Source organism: Mobula hypostoma, chromosome 22 (assembly GCF_963921235.1).
Source record: "Mobula hypostoma chromosome 22, sMobHyp1.1, whole genome shotgun sequence".
Classification (NCBI taxonomy): domain Eukaryota; kingdom Metazoa; phylum Chordata; class Chondrichthyes; order Myliobatiformes; family Myliobatidae; genus Mobula; species Mobula hypostoma.
Genome location: NC_086118.1, coordinates 46,766,794 through 46,789,877, shown reverse-complemented (window position 1 = coordinate 46,789,877; position 23,084 = coordinate 46,766,794). Strand labels below are relative to the sequence as shown.

The 23,084-nt window shown below is 40.0% G+C and overlaps 1 protein-coding gene across 2 annotated transcripts in view; it reads right to left on the bottom strand.

Moving 5' to 3' along the window:
* Positions 1-23,084, bottom strand: part of cyth1b (cytohesin 1b) — a 252,469-nt gene that overhangs the window by 185,091 nt on the left and 44,294 nt on the right. The window contains exon 1 of one of the 2 annotated variants that reach the window (XM_063074556.1): positions 6,388-6,595. The exons of the other annotated variant lie outside the window; for it this stretch is intronic. Within the exon in view, the coding sequence (XP_062930626.1) occupies positions 6,388-6,463 (76 nt within the window). The 5' untranslated portion in view covers positions 6,464-6,595. Of the gene's footprint in view, positions 1-6,387; positions 6,596-23,084 lie in introns of those variants that run through there. 2 annotated transcript variants of the gene reach the window in all.

Here is a 23,084-nt window from a genome sequence, read left to right as displayed (position 1 = left end):
GTCCCAAACCCCTTTTTTAAAAAAAAAATTACAAGTAATACACACAAAATGCTGGAGGAAATCAGCAGGTCAGGCAGCATCTATGGAAAGAAAAAAGTTCTCTTACACAATGTTACTTCTCTTTTTTCTGCTCCCTGCATTGCCTCCCTGAGGCTTTCCAGTATCTCCTTATTGATGCATCAGTAACTTTCACATCCTTTTCAAATCTTCAAGTCTGGAGCAAGACAAGAAAAAACGAAAGGATATGCAATTGCCCAAAGGTTAATTCAAGGTTGGTAATTGATTACCTTGTGATTATCGCGCTGTTTTTCATCAGAGATGGCTGACTACAAATTGGTTGCCACATTTTCTGAATGACAACACTGGCTCAATGCCAAACTGATTGTGAAGTGCCTTTCAAAAAGTCCAGAGGTTGTGAAAAGCACTTCAGAAATACTCTCATTTTCTTTAGAACCAAGTTTACAGCAGAGACTGGCCAAGAGTTCACCAAGCTCGATGTCATCAGAGGAAAGGTAGAAGAGGGCAAGATCAAGAGAAACGTCTGACCAGAGGAAAATAGAGTGAACTGTCATGACATTAGCTGCAATCTACCATTACTGCAGAACTTGTATGTATCCAGGCCAAAGAAGCGGGTCGGGGGAAAATAATTGTCATGGATACTACCCACCCAGCAAACTCCCTTTTCCAAAATCCCACTTCTGGAAAGCACATTAGGGCTATTAAAACAAAAACTTCACACCATCTTAAAATTTTCTTCCCTCAGGCAGTTAATCAGATCAACCATTCTAATTAACCACTCCACCCCCTCTATCTATCTCACACCCCCTCCCAATCACTGCACTATAAACACTTAAAACCACATTTTATAATGCTGTCTACATTGTAAATACTTGCTGGTATTTGTGTATTTTATTCCATATCCATTTTTAACCTCTAACTTTAAATTTAACACAATTTTTTCTTTATAATTATTCAATGTTGTCATTCTTTTGTTACACATCATGCTAGCACACTAAATGCAAACGGCATCACAGTAGCAGCATTGCAGTCAGCACGAAGCTATTGCTGCTCGGGGTGTCGGAGTTTGGAGTTCAATCCACCTATAGGGAGTTTGTACATTCTCCCTGTGACCACAAGGGATTCCAAGTGCTCCAGCTCTCCTCCACCACCCCCCCCCCCACCAACGGTACAAAAATCTACCATTTAGTAGGTTTACAGCTCATTGTAAATTGCCCTATGGTTAGGTGGTGTTTAATAGGTGGGTTGCTGCCTGTTAGAATGGCCTGTTCTGCGCTGCATCTCTAAATGAATTTTTTTTCATGATTCTTGACCATTGAAGACTTATTCTTAGCCCTATTTCAGCAACTCCCTGAACGGGCACTGAGTGACAAGACTGAATTTCACCTTCAAGTTTAAATAATTTAACCTGCTTGAAGTTAGAGGTTTCTAGCTAAATAGCAATGGCTCCAATATTAAACACGAGATTCTGTGGAAATATAAAGTTACACAAAATGCTGACTCTTTATTCCTTTCCACAGATGCTGCCTGGCCTGCTGAGTTCCTCCAGCATTTGTGAATGGCTCCAATATTACCAGATGTCACTCGTTCCCAATAGCACTTTTATAAAAACTTCAGACCTGCCTAATTTCAGTTAAATAAGATCTTCAAGAGCTGGAAAGGGATGGGAACGGGCATGGGCTGGCTTCACAGACAGCACGTCTTATCATGCTCAAAGAATAGCTTTTTTTTTGCTGTCAACAATGGTGATTGGAATCAATTTTGAGCAATGCTTACATTCTGAGTTCATAACAGCAGAGTAAGATTGAATCATTATTTACAGAGTGCAAGCAAGAAGAAATTGCTCCAATAAGCACAGAAAATGATGTCAGGAAATTTCAACCCAATAATTCAAGTTTCTATTTCATACTCCAAATTAAATGTGGATTCAGAAAGAAATCATAAAACCTTCAGTCGGTCTCTTTAGGACGTAGCCGTTGCAATTTGAAAACTACAATTGATAGACGTTTCTATATTGAAACACTTCCCCTCTTAGTTGTGACACACCATGGCTGTAAAGCAGCCTACAGGTTCCAATAAGAACTTCTTCACAGCACATATTTGGGAACAAGATCAGAGTGTTGCATTAGAATTCGTAAAATGTGTATTATCTTATTACTTTGCATCATAGTTTAGAAGTAAACAGATTAAAGATAAGCAATTATTTGCTTGAAAAGTTGGATTCCTGTTTAAGTCGCAGAAAGACATTTAATTTCTTAAATAGTACAGCAAATTAACATTCAGACAAATTGGGGGAAGCAGCTTTTAGGGTTAGAAACCTTTAAGTAATTGAAGTAATTCATTGCCAAAGTCCATGCTCAATCAGTTTAACATCACTAGTTCCATTATTCTATATACTAGCATATACCAGACATATGGATCCACATTTTATTTGTAGCCGTTATATTTATAGTCAAACTACTAACAGCTTATTTATTGAGCATTTTTCATACAAACAATGTAGTTCAAAGTGTTTTACAGTGGGATAAAGGGCAAACTTGAAAATGAAAGGCAAAAATATGTTAGTTAAAAACACAATTAAATAAATAGGTTTTGAGCTGGCATTTAAAAGTGTCTCAAACAAGAGAAAATCTAACGATGCTGGGATTAAAAAGTGTCAACTGAGTCTGCATCCTTTATAGTTATAAATTTCTTATAAAAGGCAACAATCCCCAAAATACTGCACATGTCAAATTGATCCTGGTCCAAATACACATAAGATCATAAGGCAAAGGGCAGAATAAGGCGATTTGGCCCATTGTGTCTGCTCTACCATTCTGTCATAGCTGATCTATTATCCCTCTCAATCCCATTCTTCTCCCTTCTCCCAATCCAATAATAATTCAACATCATTATCCTCATGTGGGTTCAAGACTGGAAATAGATGGTTGGAGACTATAAACCACTTTGGTGCTACTATGCAATGCTTTAAATCAACCATTATTTAATTGCAGGACTGCATTTATTACTTACAGAGATAAAGGCACTCTTCATTAAGAGAATAACTTGTATAGGTTTTCTTAAACAAAAAATGTTATTATTTTACAATTTTGAACAGGGGAATGAAGGGGGGGGAGAGAGAAAAACACAGAAGACTATTTAGCCTGATGTGACAGTCATTTATTCCCACTCTTTACACTCTGCACATAACCCTTGAATTACCTTGCTGCCTACTGCCACACAATATCTAATGATCTCTGAAAGCTGAAATTCTACCATCTTTTCAAGCAGCGCCTTCCAAATTATTTTTTTTAATTCACATATACTCTCTAGATTCAAATTTTAAAATGTTAAGTCAAAACAAATATTGTTAAATTACAACTTTCTAAATTTCTCCTGGTTCCCAACTTACAAAAGCAACTAAAATGTAGTTCTTCCAAATCCCCAACAATAATACATTGGACTAAAAACTAATGATAACCAACAATTCAAGATGGGAAATCCCATACTGCCTGTGAAATAATCCAGATTTAATGAAACAAAATTACAAATCAGCTTTTCTAAATCCATGTCATTTCCAATTTGCTGTGGTATATAATAGTCATAATCATACTTTATTGATATCGGGGGAAATTGGTTTTCGTTACAGTTGCACCATAAATAATTAGTAATAAAACCATAAATAATTAAATAGTAATATGTAAATTATGCCAGGAAATAAGTCCAGGACCAGCCTATTGGCTCAGGGTGTCTGACCCTCCAAGGGAGGAGTTGTAAAGTTTGCTGGCCACAGGCAGGAATGACTTCCTATGACACTCTGTGTTGCATCTCAGTGGAATGAGTCTCTGGCTGAATGTACTCCTGTGCCCAACCAGTACATATGTAGTGGATGGGAAACATTGTCCAAGATGGCATGCAACTTGGACAGCATCCTCTTTTCAGACACCACCATCAGAGAGTCCAGTTCCATCCCCACCACATCACTGGCCTTATGAATGAGTTTGTTGATTCTGTTGGTGTCTGCTACCCTCAGGCTGCTGCCCCAGCACACAACAGCAAACACGATCACACTGGCCGCCACAAACTCGTAGAACATCCTCAGCATAGTCCGACAGATGGTACAGGACCTCAGTCTCCTCAGGAAATAGAGACGGCTCTGACCCTTCTTGTAGACAGCCTCAGTGTTCTTTGACCAGTCCGGTTTATTGTCAATTCGTATCCCCAGGTATTTGTAATCCTCCACCATGTCCACACTGACCCCCTGGATGGAAACAGGGGTCACCGGTGCCTTAGCTGTCCTCAAGTCTACCACCAGCTCCTTAGTCTTTTTTACATTAAGCTGCAGATAATTCTATCTTAAAAGATATTTATTCTATCTTTTAAGATTGCAGATAATCAATCAAATTATCTTTTTTTTTTGCAAAGGTCACCTCAAGACCAACATTTCAGTATACTTTTGAAAGACAGATCATCTTTTAAAATGGGATAGGAGTGAAATCCTTTCTGCTATGGCATTGTAAACAAAGGAGGAGGAAGGGAAAGACCTAACTTGGTCTGAGTTTGACCCTCCTGATGGTGGAACCAGGTAGAGAGATTTTCTAAGCTTTGACTTATTAAGAGTTTTATGAAAGAATCGAAATACATAAAATTCTAACTGGTTCAGAAAGACTTACGTTGAAGTAGATATTTATTCTAGCTGCGAGTCTGTAATGTGGGGGGGGGTCACAGTCTTAGATTACAAGGCAAAAGACTTAGGACAGAGATGAGGAGAAGCTTCTTCACTCAGTAATGAAACTGGAATTTGTTACCACAGGGGCTGTAGTGGCATGTTGATAATATATTTAAGGTTATAAATACATTCCAGAGAAGCATGAGGTATGTGGAAAATAGGAATATGGCATTGCAACAGGATTAAGCATGAAGGTATTAACTTGCAGAGCAGGTTCAAAAAGCTGAATGACCAACTCCTACTTCCCGCACTTATAGTATGTAATATTTGTAAATTAACAAAATGAAATCTGTATTTTCTGGCATGATTTGGCTCTGAAGGTAAGAGCCACATCAAGAGGAAAGTTCTGACAGAACAGCTCAAAGGTTTTCTTGCTGCATACACTTTCATTAACCATTATATTTTACCTAGTATCAATGCTAATTGCTCACTTAGATTAATCAGTTTGTAATTGTATGCAATTGCAAGTGTTTAGTATGTGTCTGTAAGATAGCTACAATATGGAAGGCACACGATTGTCACACTACACCCTGAGGCATATTTTCTACAAAATATTTAAATTACTTATCAAATCCAGGCAAGATGAGCCATCGTTCTCCAAGGGACACTGTCTACATTCCAGCTGCTTTTGAAAGAACCATATGGTTCCCACCGTGGGTCATTGCAACAGGAATTAACTAGGCATAAACTACAGTGCTAACAAACTCAACCAAACCTAGCATATTTTGATAGCTTATTTAATGTATTATACAATCCAGTACTAGCTATAGAATATTTACAGCAAAACCAAACAATGTTAACAACTATCAGTATCTATAATACACAACCTATTTTTCTTTAAGCATTTAATTGCTAGACTATGGCTTTTAAATAAAAATCACATTTCAATAAAGCTGTAAGGTTTTAACTGTAAGCAGCCTGTAGATTTTCTTGGTGGATACACTTATTTTATTATTTATTATACCTTACCTAGTATGAAAGCTGATTACCTCACTTAATTGCAAATAACAGACTGTAAATGAATAGTGATATTCTCCAATATAGTTATTAATTTGCAGACTGCTACGTGCAACTAGAAAAACAATACTTCTCCGAGCACGAATTCGACCTTTTCAAATTAGTTTATGAGGGGACAAAAATATGAAGTCTACAAGGCCATACAGTAATGAAAAAATATGTAGATATAACATCCCCATCTGGATTCCAGGTGCTTGGGGATTCAGCGACCCAGCACTATGTGTCGTAAAGTAACAGACATAGCCAACACTGGAAATGAATTCCACAAAATCAACATCTTTTAAGAATCGAAATTTCTGGTGGCCATTTCTATTTTTGATTTTCCCTCCCCAAATGAAATTTCAGACTCGTGAAACTATTCTTTAGCAACAGCTCTTCCAGTTCACTTTCCCGTGCCATAGCCCTGTTAAGCAGATGAACACCACAGAGTTACGTAGATAAATTGCTCACAATATCAATCACTCTGAAAGATCAGGATAAAGCTGATTTTTGTTCAAGAGAGACATTACATTATGTCCATTCTATCTGGACAATGGCTGTTCAACATTGTGACATCTACTCACTTTTAATCAACACCACCAAGAGAGTCTTACACAGCAGTACCTAAAAGGTTTCTCTTCTGTCTGAAAGCTGGTCAAACATACCTGATTTTACATTTACACTTGGACACAGGAAAGCTTGGAAGCTGGATGCACAGAGCTCACTGACGGTCCCCATCATTTGGTTCAACGTTTTTGTAATCCAAAAGCTGTCAAGTACATTTATTTCAGCGACAGTGGCTTTTCCCCCAACAGAGACTTCACAGCATCATCAAATTTCTCAGGCCGTCAGAGAGTCTTGAAGTTCTCTCTTAAGGAAGGAATTACTATATATAGAGGAAACCATATGACTGTCTTATAATGCACCACTGCAGCAGACCGACAATAATCAGATTTTACTGGACGAACATCCCAGGAAAATACTTCCAATTTACTAAATATTACAACGTCATTGCCTGACAGACCTGCCTCAGTCTTCAGTCAGCCAATCCGATACAGAGGAAAGAACAAGCTAAGCTACAATTAAGCACAAACCTCAAATGATTTTGAATCAAATATATGACCAACCCCATTTCTGAGCAATCTCTCTATGCTGAATTCCATAAAATCTTTTTTTTTTCTCTATAGATATGAATTGAAGGGAGGATTCTATGTACCTGTTGGGTAGCATGTTCACTGTTGCTTAGCAACTCAATTCTGTTACATGAAATGAACATACTGTATAAAATGTACCATCATGATTGTAATAAATGGTCTTCTGAAAAAAGACTACAAGAAATTAAGACTTATGGTACTGAGAAGTAAAACCTTAAATAAAAGAAAAAAGTGATTACAACTCAGACTTGCTTCATAAGGATGAGAGCAGCAGCATGTAATTCCAATCCTGTTTTTAAAGGTAAACAGAGCCATACCCATCCAATTCTCAGCAGAACATTTTAATGTCAATTATAAATCATCAGATTTCTTGACAATGCTTTAAACCTGCCCCTTAAAACATTATCTGTGTATTTCAAGTACATTACAACTACAGAATGGTAGAATACAGAGTGAAAGTCTTGATAAAATAAAATTATTTCTATCCCACAAATTTCCGTGTATATTTAATCATTTTTGACTATATTCCTGTAAAGAAGTCATAGAATATGAGCCACAGAGCACTACACCACAGAAACAGACCCTTTGGTCCATCTAGTCTATGTCAGTCTCTGTCTATGTATATAGTCTATGTCTATAGGACCTGGACCATAGCCCCTCCATACCTCTCCCATCCACGTACTTACCCAAACTTCTCTTAAATATTGAAATCAAACCTGCATCCACAACTTCCAGACTCACACCATCCTCTGAGTGAAGAGGTTCCCCCTTTAAATATTTCACCTTTCATCCTTAACCCATAACCTCTACTTCTAGTCTCCCCCAGCCTCAATGGAAAAAGCCTGCTTGCATTTACCCTATCCACACCCTTGATAATTTTGTATACTTCTATCAAATCTCCCCTCATTCTCCTATGCTCTAGAAAACAAACCCCTTCAACCTTTCCCTACAACTCAGATCTTCCAGTCCTGGCAACATCCTTGTATATTTTCTCTGTACTCTTTCAATCTTATTGATATCTTCCCTGTAGAGAAGTAACCATAACTGCACACAATACTCAAAATTTGGTCTCACCAACATCTTATACAACTTCAACATAACATCCCAACTCCCATACTCAATTTTCAGTCTGTCAATATCAGAGTTTCTTTTCCCAACCACCCCGCTCCCACCATTCCTCACAAGAGTCGCTTTAGCTTCCAAACTGCCTAATCTTCTGGGAAGTTGGACATGCAGTTACAATCAACTCCAAAGGACAACAGACAATCATCTACAGCAGATTTATCCCACTTAAGTTACAGAAGTGAAACTCTGTATGACTGGTTCACTTCCTTAATTTTGTATTCGGAGCATCAGTTTGCTACTAAAGCGAAATGATATACCAGTAAAGGAAAAAAAGCCCCCACTATTGAATGCATAACCCTTACATCATTATTTTCCTTGAGGAGCTGTTGCACAATGCTTCCACTGCTTTTAAATAAAACGCCAAGCAATATCACATGCAATAGCAAAATAAAGGCAGCTCTCAGCAGGCAAGAAAACTACAATTGTCTATCTATAAAAACAGACAGCGTCCAGCGCTTGTGCACAGTCCCTGACAGAGCAAAGTTTATTTATAGTTTAGGCAAAAGTTTTCAAAGACACCAGTTTGCAGCTGTATGGAGACACAATGCCAAAAGATGCATCTTCAGTTCTCCAACTGATGGCCTAGCAGGTTCCAATTCTCTTGTCAGCTGTTAATTTAAGGAAGTCTAAATTTAAGAGCACCAGTCTGCATTAATCTTTTGTACCTCTTGCATTGTTACAACATCCACAGTTAATTACATGCAGGCTTCCCTGAAAGCATTAACAAAGTCTGTGAAGTAGAAACAAAATACAAATGAAATAACATAAGAGCAAGATTTCCTAGCAACAGAAAACTGAGCTTCCACACTTAAATCATTAACCTTAGGGCTAGCTTAGTTGATTCATGGCAACCTTATAATTGGTTTTCTGCTATACAGGCAGCTAAGACTTTCTGTATCACCGCACGTACACTGCCAACAAACACAAATTTGATGTCAATTGAAAAAAATAAGCTGTCTGCAATCACTGGTCTAACAGTGTATCAGTAACTAAAAAAAAAACACATCCATAATCAAAAATGTAAGATTGAGAGGAAAACAAAACATTACATGATGTAATAAAAAAATGGTCTTCGTGTCACTTCAATTCAAATTTTGGTCATAAGAGGACTTTACTTTGATAGAATCCATTATTAGCAACTTTGATTTCCTTGAATCATTTCTGCATTTTCCCACAAAATGCAATGTAATTCCAATTAGCAGCTGAACACAAGTACATCAGTATTCCAATGCCCTATTCATCATCTTAATATAGATTTGTGAATTTACCAATCTCTGCTTAAACATCCAAGGTTTTCCACTGAATAAAATCAACATCACGGTCTTTCAGACACAAAAATGGTAATAAAAAATAACACCTCCGATTGCTCTTTATTGATCGATATTCGAACTTTTAAACTAAACTATATGCCTTTCAAAAGTTTTCCAATAAATAACTGTGTAAAGATTTTTTTCTAATTAAACTTGATGCTTCTAACAAAAATTTGATGTCAAAACACCAACTTCAAATTGTATTTGTAAGCAAGTCTCAGCTTAAGACAGACATGCAGCCTCTCTAACATGTGTAAACATACCTTAAAGTATTGAACATGATTTCACAATTACCAATGTAGAAAATGATAGAATTAATTCCAACTTTACTGATGAAATGAAGGGTTAAAATGAAAGATTTTAATCAATAATGATTAAAAATCATTAAATATATTTAACTAATTACATTTTAATTGGAAATGATACATATCCCTGCAAGCAACAGAAATGCTATAATTGCCCATTTACCTCCACTCTTACCTCCGTTCAGTGCCCCAATCCTTCCAGTTAAGGCAACACTTCACCTGCGTATCTGTTGGGGTCATCTATTGTATCCGGTGCTCCTGATACAACCTCCTCTACATTGGTTACACCCGAAGTAAATTTGGGGCCACTTTGTCAAGCACCACCACTCCATCCGCCAAAAGCAGAAATTCCCAGTGGCCAACCATTTTAATTCCTATTTCCATTCCAACATGTCAGTCCACAGCCTCCTCCTCTGCCACGATGAGGCCACTCGCAGGATGAAGGAACAACACCTTATAAACCGTCTGGGTAGCCTTCCAACCTGATGGCATTAACAATGATTTCTCCTTTCAGTAGATTTCTCCCCCACTTCTTTCGTCTTCTATTCCCAACTCTAGTCTCTTACCTCTTCTCCTCACCTGCCTATCATCTCCGCCTGGGGCCCCACCTACTTCCCTTTCTCCCTCTTCTCTCCTACCAGATTTCTTCTTCTCCAGCCATTTATCTTTCCTGCCCACCCAATTTCACCTATCATCTTCGAGCTAGTCCTCCTTTCCTTCCCTCCACCTTTTTATTCTGGTGTCTTCCTCCTTCCTTTCCAGTCCTGAAGGCGGCTCTCAGCCCAAAACGTTGACTGTTTATTCACTGCCATAGATGCTGCCTGACCTGCTGAGTTCCTCAATCATTTTTTAAATGTATGGCTAGAAATAGTTAATGAATAACCCTAATGCATAAAATGTTAAATAATGGAGAGGAAAGGGAATAAAGTTGCCAGAGATTTTGGCTGCTATTGATACGGTTACTCAAACAGTAATGGGGTCAAATGAACCATACTATTATTGCTTGTCAAATCCATGCAGACTGCATGTACTATAAAATAATTATTTCATGCACAAGAGAAGGTTTGACCAATGGAAAGAAATAACCAGTCGACATTTCGGGTCAAGACTGGATTTCCAGCATCAGAAGAACCTCCCTTGTGTTCGGTCGTTTGTGTGCTTCTCCAGCCTCTCAAACATCCCCCAGCTCCATGAGCCCACTGGACAATTTGTAGATTGGTTGCCAGTATTTGCTTATTGCAGTCAGGTGGTCTTGGAATTTTCAGCATCTGCAGAATCTCATGCGTAGGTTTGTATTACATGGATTCCTTCAAGTTTTAGCAAAAACTTGCCATAAAATTATATAACTTCAATGCAGGGAGCTTCAGAAAAGCATATTCATTCCTTTGAATCATTAAGTTAATAGATATACCTATCACTTTGTGAATAGGGTATTATGCAGGGTCATTTCCCCCAGAGAAGCTTTAAATATTCATACTCAATTACTGCCAAAACTAGAAATTTTCCATAATGCAATCTGAAACAAGTACAGCAAGACCTTATTTTTGGTTGTTTAGATTGGAAAACCCTGAATGTGAAAAGGTGACAAGCTTAAATTTAGAGACCAACACACACAAAATGCTGGAGGAACTGAGTTCAGGCAGCATCAATGGAAGAGGAATAGAGCTGACTTTTCCAGATGGGGCCTTTCATCAGGGCTGATTAAAATTTAAAGCTCAGCTTTATTTGTCACATGTACATAAAAACATCAAAACATACGGTGAATTGTGTCGTTTGCGTCAATAACCAACAGTCTCATTATGTGCTGGGGGGAAGTCCGAAAGCGTCACCATGTTTCTGCTGCCAAAATAGCCTCCTCACAACCTACCAACCCTGACCCAGTATTAATACAGATACCACTGCTTCTGTTAATCAGGGACCAGGCAAATATAAAAATTAAATTCAGCCTCTTACTTCAGTTTTTGTCTCCAAAAAAAAAACAGCTATCTTAAACATAAGAGATTCTGCAGATGTTGGAAATCTTGAACAACACACACAAAATGCTGCAGGAACTCAGCAGGTCAATCAGCATCTCTGAAGGGAAATAAACAGTCAACATTTTGGGCCAAGACCCTTCATCAAGACATCAAAATCAGTTATCTGTCAGCGTTCATTTCATTACAAGGATTTTATTACTCACTGCCTGCAGGATATGTTATTACTGCACATGTTGAAAATAAAATTGACTTAATTTCAGTAGTTATTATGCATTTTCATCATGTGTTCAATAAGAGCAATTTAATGTGATTAACTGGAGTTGGATCTTCTAAAGTTTTGGGGAAATTTTATTTCATTTAGAGATACAGCATGGTAACAGCCCTTCTAGCCCAACAGGCTCAAGTTGCTCTAAAACAGTGAAATTCATCACCTGTGTCAATGACCAGAACAATCCAAGGATGAAGTCCAGAGGGCAAAGCTGAAGGTTGAAGTCCAGAACATAGTGAATCTGGGGGTAGAGACCTGAAGGAGTCACAAGGGCCAGGGTGACTGGTTGTTCAAGTCTGGACACCGAGGTCAAACCCATGATTGGCCAAAGTCCAAGGTAGCAGGGCTGGTGATATCTGCAAGATTGAGAACTCAGGGCCAAGGACTGGAGGCAGCCTGTCCTGGGCTTTTTAGGTCTGTCTGTGGGAGTGAGTGCATGGGTGGGAGGGAGGGATGGGAAAAGGGCTTGTTTTGCTGTTGTTGCCTCCTTTATTTTATTGTTATTGCAGTTGTCATTTTTGTTCTGTTGAGCATTGTGGGTGAACTACTTTGGCACCAGAATGTATGGCGATAGCTGCAGTCTTCCCTCCACACATCCATGGGTGTGTTGGTTGTTAATGCAAACACATTTCACTGTATGTTTCAAAGTACATATGACAAATAAGACTAAATGACCTGACTTGGTCCAACCAAGCAGAGTCCACTGCCAAGAAGGCCCACCAGCGCCTTTACTTCCTGAAAAAAACTAAAGAAATTTGGCCTGTCCCCTAAAACCCTCACTAATTTTTATAGATGCACCGTAGGAAGCATTCTTCTAGGGTGCATCACAACCTGGTATGGAAGTTGTCCTGTCCAAGACCGGAAGAAGCTGCAGAAGATCATGAACACGGTGCAGAACATCACACAAACCAATCTTCCGTCCTCAGACTCACTTTATACCGCACGCTGTCAGAGCAGTGCTGCCAAGATAATCAAGGACACGACCCACCCAGCCAACACACTTTTCATCCCTCTTCCCTCCGGGAGAAGGCTCAGGAGCTTGAAGACTCGTACGGCCAGATTTGGGAACAGCTTCTTTCCAACTGTGGTAAGACTGCTGAACGGATCCTGACCTGAATCTGGGCTGTACCCTCCAAATATCTGGACCTGCCTCTCGTTTTTTTTGCACTACCTTACTTTCCACTTTTCTATTTTCTATTTATGATTTATAATTTAAATTTTTAATATTTACTATCGATTTGTAATCCAGGGAGCAGGAAGCGCAGAACCAAATATCGCTGTGATGATTGTATGTTCTAGTATCAATTGTTTGGCGACAATAAAGTATAAACTATAAATTCGCAGTGCCATATTACCAGACGTTTTTGGACATTAAATTTCATCTTATTTTTAGAAAACCTGCTACATAGTGGAACAAGGTTTATTTGGTGTGAATACAAGTTGAAAGGGTAATTAGATAAGTGACTCCAGCCCCAAACCTGCCCACAATTCTGACCCCCGGTGTCCTACAGTCCAGTCACGAGGTCTGGCTGCACACACTACAGGTATTCTGGACCCCAATTCACATTCTGAATTACTGAGTGACCCAGATTCTGTGACAAACTGCCTCGTTTACCCTTAGCTAAATCACATCTCTTAAATTCTAAGTGACATATGTAAGTAACATACCAATGTTGTGTTATATTATGTTAAAAGTAATGGTGATCGTCCTGGCCTCACCAAACACTCCCAACCATCTTCTTGCATGACTGATATGGCAACTCTGAACTGGGCTTTAAGACAAACAGAACACGGCCAAAGTTTTGGCACTGTGATCCTGTGATTTTTTTTAAACTTAGAGATATATCGCACAACAGGCCCTTCCAGTCCAATGAACCACTTGGCTCAGCAACCCAGCTATTTAACCCTAGCCTAATCACAGGACAATTTACAATGACTGATTAACCTACAAACCGGTTCTTCTTTGGACTGTGGGAGGAAACCGAGGCACCTGGAGAAAACCCACACACTCCCAGGAAGGACATACAAACTTCTTACATAGTATCAGAATTGAACGCCGAACTCCTACACCAAGCTGCGCTAACCACTATGCTATCAGTGCATCCCTTTTCTGTTCAATGAACCTGAACCACAATACTGCTTTGTTACCCTTGTTGACAATTTTGCTAACTTAGTCAGACACATGGCAATGAAACACTGGTTAGCAATACTGTACGCCAAATTGGCTCTGGGCACCCTTAAGGTAACTGACCTGTAGTTAAATCTGATTTAATTGAGTTGGGTGACCATGAAACAAAGTAAAGGTGCAGAGGTCAGATACAAAAGTCCTAATGCACGTCCATTATTGCACTTTGCTAATGAATGTTTGATCTTTTAAGCCAAGTAGTGAAGTAATAAACACCCTTGGCTTTCATGTACACCAATAAATTGCTTAAAACAAGGATTAAATGGAAGCAAGCAAGAGGAATTCTGCAGATGCTGGAAATTCAAGCAACACACATCAAAGTTGTTGGTGAACACAGCAGGCCAGGCAGCATCTCTAGGAAGAGGTACAGTCGACGTTTCAGGCCGAGACCCTTTGTCAGGACGAAGGGTCTCGGCTTGAAACGTCGACTGTACCTCTTCCTAGAGATGCTGCCTGGCCTACTGTGGTCACCAGCAACTTAAATGGAAGCATCAAGGTTCTCAGACAGCCCACTATTTTCTTCTGGGAATATTACTACGACAAATGAAATAGTGCAAGGAAAAAAGTACAAGATCAGTGTAACGGTTAGCGTAGCACTATCACAGTGCCTTTTACCCCCGGTTCAATTCCCACCGCTGTCTACAAGAATTTTGTATGTTCTCCCCGTGACCACATAGGTTTCCTCTGGGTGTTCTGATTTCCTCCTACATTTTAAAGACATATGGGTTTAGTGCAGGTTAATTGGTCACATAGGTGTAATTGGGTGGCGCAGGCTCGTTGGGCCAGAAGGGCCTGTGACTGTACTGTATCTCTAAATAAATAAATAAAATTAGATTTAATTGAATACAATGCACCATGAATACACCAGGCACTGCATTATGATTAGACAACATCTTCACAGGAATTAAAAGCTGCATGATTACTCATTTAAGATAGGGTCTTAAAATGTTGCTTAATAGTTTGTTTCCTACCTATAAATCACAATTATAATATATAATAATACGCTATCAGTAATGAATGCAACACATTAAGAATTTAATTATCACATCAAGGGATATCTAAATGAACTTAATGGTCACTTTTAATGTTAAATTTGGCAATTTATAAAATGTGATATGTTGTTGCAGATACACATCCACGGGAAAAAAAGAATCTCCTCCTGTATATTACACTGGAAAATAACATTATCTTTATTCTGCTGGGAATTCACAGTACCAGTCCCTCTGCCAACTGCAAATTCACGTCAATTTGAAATCAAATATTACACATGACTGAAGCCCAGAAATGTTCACTGGATGAGAATTCACACAGTAAGCATTAATCAATTCTTGAATATGTGCCCTTCCCAACAGCTTTGGTAAACAGTATATTGCTCCATATGCACAGATTGCTGGTGAAACAAGTGTATAACATCAAGAATGTGTCTCTTATCCCAGTGTCACTTTTCTGCAAAGATCAACTGTATTTAGCACATGCACATCAAAGCACAGCGAACTGCGTTGTGATAAGTCAAATCAGTGTCACCACTTTTCCACCGCCATCATAACATACCCACAGCTCACTAAACCTAACTAGTACATCTTTGGAAAGCGGGAAGAAACCAGAGCATCTGGAGGAAATCTATACGGTCATGGGTTCCATTTCCTCATAGACTGATCTTACAGCCAGCACTGTAAAGCGATACTCTACCACTACACTGTACCACCCAAAATTACTTGATTTCTTTAACATCCATCAACCTCGCTCTTGATTATGCTAAACTTGCACCTCCACAGCCCTCCTAGGTAGAGAAATCCATTGAGAAACCATACTTTGGGCAAAGAAATTTCTTCATCTTTATTCTTGTACATTTGGGAATAAAGATCCAGTCTTGCTTAATTTCTCCTTATATCCCAAACCCACCATCCAACAAATCAGCTCCATACACCATCAGTAAACTTGCAGTATTGCAAACATATCACTCCTCAGGTAGAGATTCTAGAGACCCCTATCTCACCAGGTCTCCATGTAATTGGAAGATATTCTGCTCATATGTTGATTTTTTTTGTGCCAGAGTCTCAGCAACCACTTTTTCAAGTGGTTGCCTTGGAGGAAAGATTCTGTGAGTGGTCCCCCATGTCCTTCTCACAGTGCAGTTCTTTTTTTTACGTGGTCGAGTTGCGAGCTCAACACTCAACCCAACATGGATGGAAAGCGTGCCCGGGAGTGGCCCGACTGGATTCGAACTCAGGAACCTTCACTCTGGAGTCCAGCGCTGATGTCACTGCGCCACCAGCCAGCTAATGTTAATACTCTTCCAATAAAGAATCAACTCTCCATTTAATGTAAATGCTGGCTGGTCTACCAACTTTCGCAGGACATGTCACTCAGGATCTTGACTATATATGTGTTCTTCTTTGCATGACTATTTTTTTGCTCCCTATTTTGAACGCACTGTGTATGTTTTGCACCTTGGCCCCATAGGACTGCTGTTTTGTTCAGCTGTATCCATGTATGGTTGAATGATAATTAAACTTGATTTGATTTGATTTTGATTTAGTGATTCCCAAACTAGGTTGCCCAAATACTCCTGAACATCAAAACCTTTCACTCCTTCTCACATTTAAGTCGATGACCTCACACTTGTCTATATCATATCCAACAGCAAGTTCAAGTTTAATTATCATACAATACATGAATACTCATGAATACAGCCAAACGAAACAATGTTCCTCCAGGGTCAAAGTGCAAATCACAGTACCAATAGTCATACACAGCACAAGGCACATATAGATCATGTAAGATAGCAGTAAACATACAGTGACACAAAAAAAACATTACACAACCCAAGTCCTTGAGTGATCTTTTGTAAATTGATGGCACGAGTGTTGTCGGCAAGAACAAGTCAGCAGCAGTCCGCGTAGGAAGGCGTGAACAATCCAGTTTGTGTTCCACCGAGCAAACACTGGAGTGCGGCATCAATGGGAGGGGCCAGCCCCCAATCCAATATGAACACTGTGTCACACCACCTCCAGTGTCTCTTCCCCACCCCCACTCCACCGCCGGAGCTGCAACCAAGGCTGCACAGCTCCCCCGCCGTCGGTCTCAGAATAAACCAGTGAACCAAATTTGCACTATTCTATATTACCAATGTCCAACAGGGTCTTGTAATCACAAGAAAAATTTCTGTGATCCTTACACACTTCATCTTTTCATATTCCTTGCTGCGTTTTTCACACATCCCACACTAACCCAGCTTTGCACCTCCAACAATTCATCAATTGAAGCTATGCTGGCATGATAACCAAAACACTATTTCTCTGAATCACATATTTTCAGCTATTTTTACATCTGTGCCTTTTTAATTCAAGCAATTATTATTTTTAATACATATTTTTAAAGACTTCTCACTGTAAGGTTGCCCAATGAATTCACTGTGTTTGGTAATGTACAATCTCAAGAACGGTTATGGGGTGTCCAGGGAGGGTAGCACCTTTGGTGAAGGGGCTTGTCATGCCCATTCTGGGGGCAGCTCACTCACCTTTGGGCCCTACCGGACACTCAGCTCTCACTCATTGCTCCAAGTAGCTGTTTGCATGTAACAGTGGCCACACCCCGGTACACCACTTTGATAAGTGGGCAAAATCAAGCGAGGGTAGCCAGCGAGCCTTATATCCCGGTGAGACAGGGACACGTCTGTCCTAGCATGTGAGGTCAGCTCTGGCAGACTGGGTGAATGATATCAATAGTGAGATCCAACAGCCAGGAAAACAGTTCCACAACACTTCACGAACAGCAAAGGGCATGAAAAGGCACAAACGAAATCATGGTCGTCTACTGCAACCAAGGAAGACCCCAGTTTGAGAGGCTTGTTCGTACCACTGGACTGGGAATTCCGAAGTCGAGAGAGTGGAACTGCCCCAGTGCAACAGTGTTTTCACTTTAAAAGCTCTCCTGCACAAGGCTCCTGCCATTGTTGGATATGATGGACAACCAACACAAGAGTAAAAGGGTCTAGATTAGTAAGGGTGTCAAATGTGACAGGGCGAAGACAGGAATATAGGGGTTGAGAGGAATAACAATCAACCATGATCAAATGGCACTGTATACATGATGGGCCATAGAGCCTAATTCTGTTCATAGGTTTTATGGTCTTAAAAACATCACAGCCTGAGCTCAAAGCAGTCTACCTGCGTTATAATTACCTATTCTCCATGACCTCAAAATCAAATGCTGTAGATGATTAATGTAATTTTTTTTATATTTAATAAAGAATTCCTAAAGCCTCCATGCAAGCAAAATGTGATCCTGAAGGTCTATGGTAAAAAAATCAGACATTGTGAATTTAATCACATCCACAAATACATGTCTCATTTTCTGCAATATTAGCAGAAACCTTTACAGAAAATCTGTAGTCAGGAGGTTGAGTGCTCTGACTTTGCCTTAAAGTTCAGGATAGAAATGTGTTGCTATGAAACAGAAATACTGAATAAAATTTCCTGATCTGTTCCTAAGTGCCTATAAAAAATGATGGGGACAGTTATTATTCTGCCAGCTGAATCTGTTATTTAAGACAATCAATACCTGCAGATTGCTGATATTTCAGGTCATTCATTTGTGTACTTTTGAAAGATTTATTCACTGTTGGTGGTAGAATGCAGGAAATTAATTTTACTCAAGCTGTTAGTAAAATGAAAGGCAACTATCCATTTGGATTGTGCTTGCCAATTCCAATCTTTAAAGGGCAGAGGGAATTTCTCAGACATCCAGCAAGTTGCCTTCATTGCTCTTAATCATCTACTTCTCAGTTATCCAAAGCTGATTTCCTATTTGAAACAAACACATTTAAATCAATAAATCTGAAGGGATTAATGTTCAACATTCTTGAAAAGGTCTTTGATCTCATTCAGACAAATCACAATATCCATATCGTTTGCTGTGGGTGCTAATTATGCAAAAATTGAAAATTCACAATCTCAAAGAACAGCACAAGGACAATGGAGACTACTTCACATTAGAGTAAGTGGGGTTTATTTCATATGCATAAGAATGGTGACATACAGATACAATGAAAACACTGAATGCAACAGCATCACAGGCCATGGATACAGACAATGCAATACAGTAAATTATGGAATGAAAATTAAAGAAGACAGTGAAGTAGAAATAGCTACTATACAAAAATAATCTAGTGCAAAAGAAAAAAGACATTCAGAGACAAATCTACAGTAGTGAAAGAGGAGGCCCACAGTGTTTCATCTCTGAGGTAGGGTTAGCATGGTGAGCGTTGTGCAAATCTATTCAAGACATGATGGTTGAAGGGAATTAGCTGTTCCTGGTGGTGTGGGACTTCAGGCTTGTGCAATTTTTTCCTAGCAGCAGCAGCAAGAATGACCAGAATGATGGGGAGCAACACACATAAAAGTCGCTGGTGAACGCAGCAGGTCAGGCAGCATCTCTAGGAAGAGGTACAGTCAACGTTTCGGGCTGAGACCCTTCATCAGGACTAACTGAAAGAAGAACTAGTAAGAGATTCTGCTGTGTTCACCAGCAACTTTTATGCGTGTTGCTTGAAATTCCAGCATCTGCAGATTTCCTCGTGTTTATGAGAATGATGGGGATCCTTGTTGATAGATAGTGCCTCCTTATAGATGCTGTCAATGGTGGGGAGGGTGACGGCCACGATGGACTAGGCTGGGTTCATTACTTTCTGCAGTCTGTTGCATTCCTGTGCATTGGAACAAGTTTCATGACATGTAATAAACCAGATTCTGATTCATACTAGATCGTGATGCAATCAGTCAGGATACTTTCAACAGTGTATCTGTAAATGTTTGTTATAAGAGAATCAGAGGACATGCCAACTATCAGCCCATGCACGAGTGCAGGATGCACAGGATCACCCAAGGATCAAATTAATCATTAACTCTCCGAGGAAGGAAGGGCTTGGTGATTTAAGCTGTCTAACGTTTGTGGTCCCTTATATGAATGTTCTGTGCGCATTTTCACAGCACACAAAATGGCAACAATAGTTCGAGTAACAGATTGCTTATCTTTAACAAAGTGTGTCCAAGTGGTTCCTTATGATACAAACTACTCTTCCACTATTCTTGCAGTCATTTCTCTTTTCTGGCTCTCTCGGATTGTCTCATTACCAACTCTGCATATAAAAAAAAAGAAAAATAGCGTACCTTGATCACTTACATTTCAGATTATTGACATCTGCATACCTAGTGCCCAAGCATTCAGTCTCGTGCCATAAAAAAATCATGTTTGTGAAATCAGAGCATCTCCACTGCTTCGTTATTAAATGCTCAGTCTGATAGGAGAGCTTTAACACGTTCATTGATTTCCCTTCAAATTTTGACGATACCCACACTCTGCACATTCATACCTCAAAGTTGTTATTATAAGTACGTGAGATCACATGCCTATAAATAAAGGAAATTGGTAACTTCAACATATCATTGCTCTACGTCAACAATATAGTCCACTTTAACCTCTGAAACATCAACACCAAAGCCATTGGCTTAAAAATCCCTGTGTAAGAGCAACTGAGAGAGCAGGTGCATTTCTCAGTTCCTCTGTCTCTTCTTCTCTCATCTTTTTTGTCCTGACGCTTTGATCCCAGAGTCGCGCAACCCTAGCCTCATCCAATTCTTGTTCTTTCCTTCTCCTTGCCGCTTCCCGATGACGTTTGGTGTCATCTCTTGACCATAATGTCCCCCTTCTCTTTCCACGCTGCATAATTAGGCTGACCATTTTTTTTACCCTAATGCTGGATCAAGGATACGAAGCAGTAACACCAAAGCCTCCAGGATGCTGATTATTCTTGATATGTAGTTGGCGCTCTCCTAAATAGACGTGATATAGTCACCGCTGTCCTTTGACTGCAGCAAAGGGTTTGATGGGTGTCTCGAAGTACGTCATTACAATAAGATTTTATTATCTCTTATTGATGGGTCTCAGTTAGATCTGTCCCAATCCTGCACATGCTGATGGTGATTAGCAGAATGTGACTGCTCGAAATAGAGCTGCCCTGCCCTTTTGCTCCGGTTGGTGTCGCTGCTGTGAGCATTGTGAGTTGCTTCTGAGGCTGGCCGTGCCCATGCATCGTGGTGTCGCGTCGCGTCACGGCTGCCATCATGGCTGACATCAGCTCTCTGGTGAAAGTGGCACTGTTGATTTTGGCGAGTGAGCAATTTTTAACAAATATATAACCCTGAACCTTGCCTGCATTCTGTAAGTTAGCGCGTTTTAAGTCGATTTAGCCAAAAATAGTGCCGCTGTAATGAACTGTTTGCGCTAATTGGAGGTCACAAATAGACAGACAGAGCAGGAGAGTTTTAGCAGTATATAGATACGACCTCCGGGTTGTACTGGGGCAAGCCCACAAGTATCACCACACATTCCTGCACTAAAATACCATACCCACAATGCTTGGCAGAACAACACAACAAAAAAAAAGCAACACAAGCCCCTTTCCTCCCTCCCTCACATCCACAAAATTCCTTCAACACCAGAATGAATGATTGACCTTAGGGCTCTAATTTTTGGTATTGACTCCTGGACTAGCCAATGGCAGGACCCCGAACTCCAGGCACACCGAAGTGACCAGCCCACGTGCCTCCTGCTCACCGGTCGTCTAGTGCAGACGGAGGCCTGAACAGTGGATCTCCTTCATCACCTGACCACATCACCGGCCTTCCTGCGCGAGATGTCATGCTTCCAAGGTAGGACATGGAGAGTGGACAAGAAGGAAAAAAGGTGAAGAAAACAACAGTGGCCAGCAAGACAGAGGCAAACTGGTACTGACAGCCTCTCCATCAGCAATAATAGTAGGGGTGGAAATGCTTGTGGGGAGAAACAAATGTGAATGAATATGCTGTTTGCAGTCTCAGTTCTGCTGTAATCTCAAAATGGGATTCCTTCTATAGCATTCCAGTGATTTTACTGCTTACCTTTAAACTTTCTTCTCAAAAGCACGCCTACTGTCCTCTTCTCATTACTAACAGAGGAGGGACAGAAGCCTAAAGACATACACTTAATGTTTTAGAAACAGCTTCCTTCCCTCTGCCATTAAATGTCTGAACAGACAGTAAACCCATGAACACCACCTCACTGCTTTGCTCTTTTTGCACTGTTTATTTAATTTTGTATTGTACATGCATCTTATTTTGATTTTTATGAATGGTTTATAAGGATAATTTATGTGCTGCACTGTACTGCTGCCACAAAATAACAGAATTCACAATACAAGTGTAAGGGGGTTTCGTCTTTTGTGTTACTAATTAAAATGGCTTCTTTGTTATGTTATACTCGGGAATGCTTCTTTGTTACGTTAAACGCTGAGAAAGCTTTGCGCTAGCAGCTTGTTATGGGTTAGGGGGTGATAAGAGGATGTTACGAACCAATTGGGATAGTTGTTATGACTTTGGAGTATCTGGAAGATTTGTATGCGCAGGGTTTCTGAAACAGAAGGCGGGAGAGAGAGACAGAGGATGCTGTGAGCCCGCTAACGGGGTGGGACCCCGAGGAGGGCGTTCGGCGAGGAGAGGAGACGGAGACAGACTCGTTTGAAGCGTCTGGTCCACCACGGTTGTTGGTCCCAGGCAGACGGTCGAGGTGGTCTGAAGGGTCGCAGGGTGAAGAAGAAGGGTCTTGAGCTCCAACTGTTTTGTGCACTAACAGACTGAACTTTGATAAGTGTGGTGCCTTTTATTTTCCTTTTATATTTTATTCTCTATTAATTATATAGTTCCAGTAATGTCTACAAACTGTAAATCATTTAATCGTATCTGGTGTATTGTCTGTTATTTGGGCAGGGTGGGATACATCACACAGCATCCACACAAACTAATTACCCAGTTTGGCGGGGCCGAGGGCTGTTTCCCTAGACAGCGAGCCGAGCGACCCGGAGGGTGGCCGGGGGTCTACACATGTCAGTGGTAATCAACCTGAATGTTTCCAGGCAGATTCCATCATCAACCCTTAAATTCTGCACAGATCTTGCCCCATTTTGAAATTTTGTTCAGTGAGCATTAACTGTGCATGCCAAGC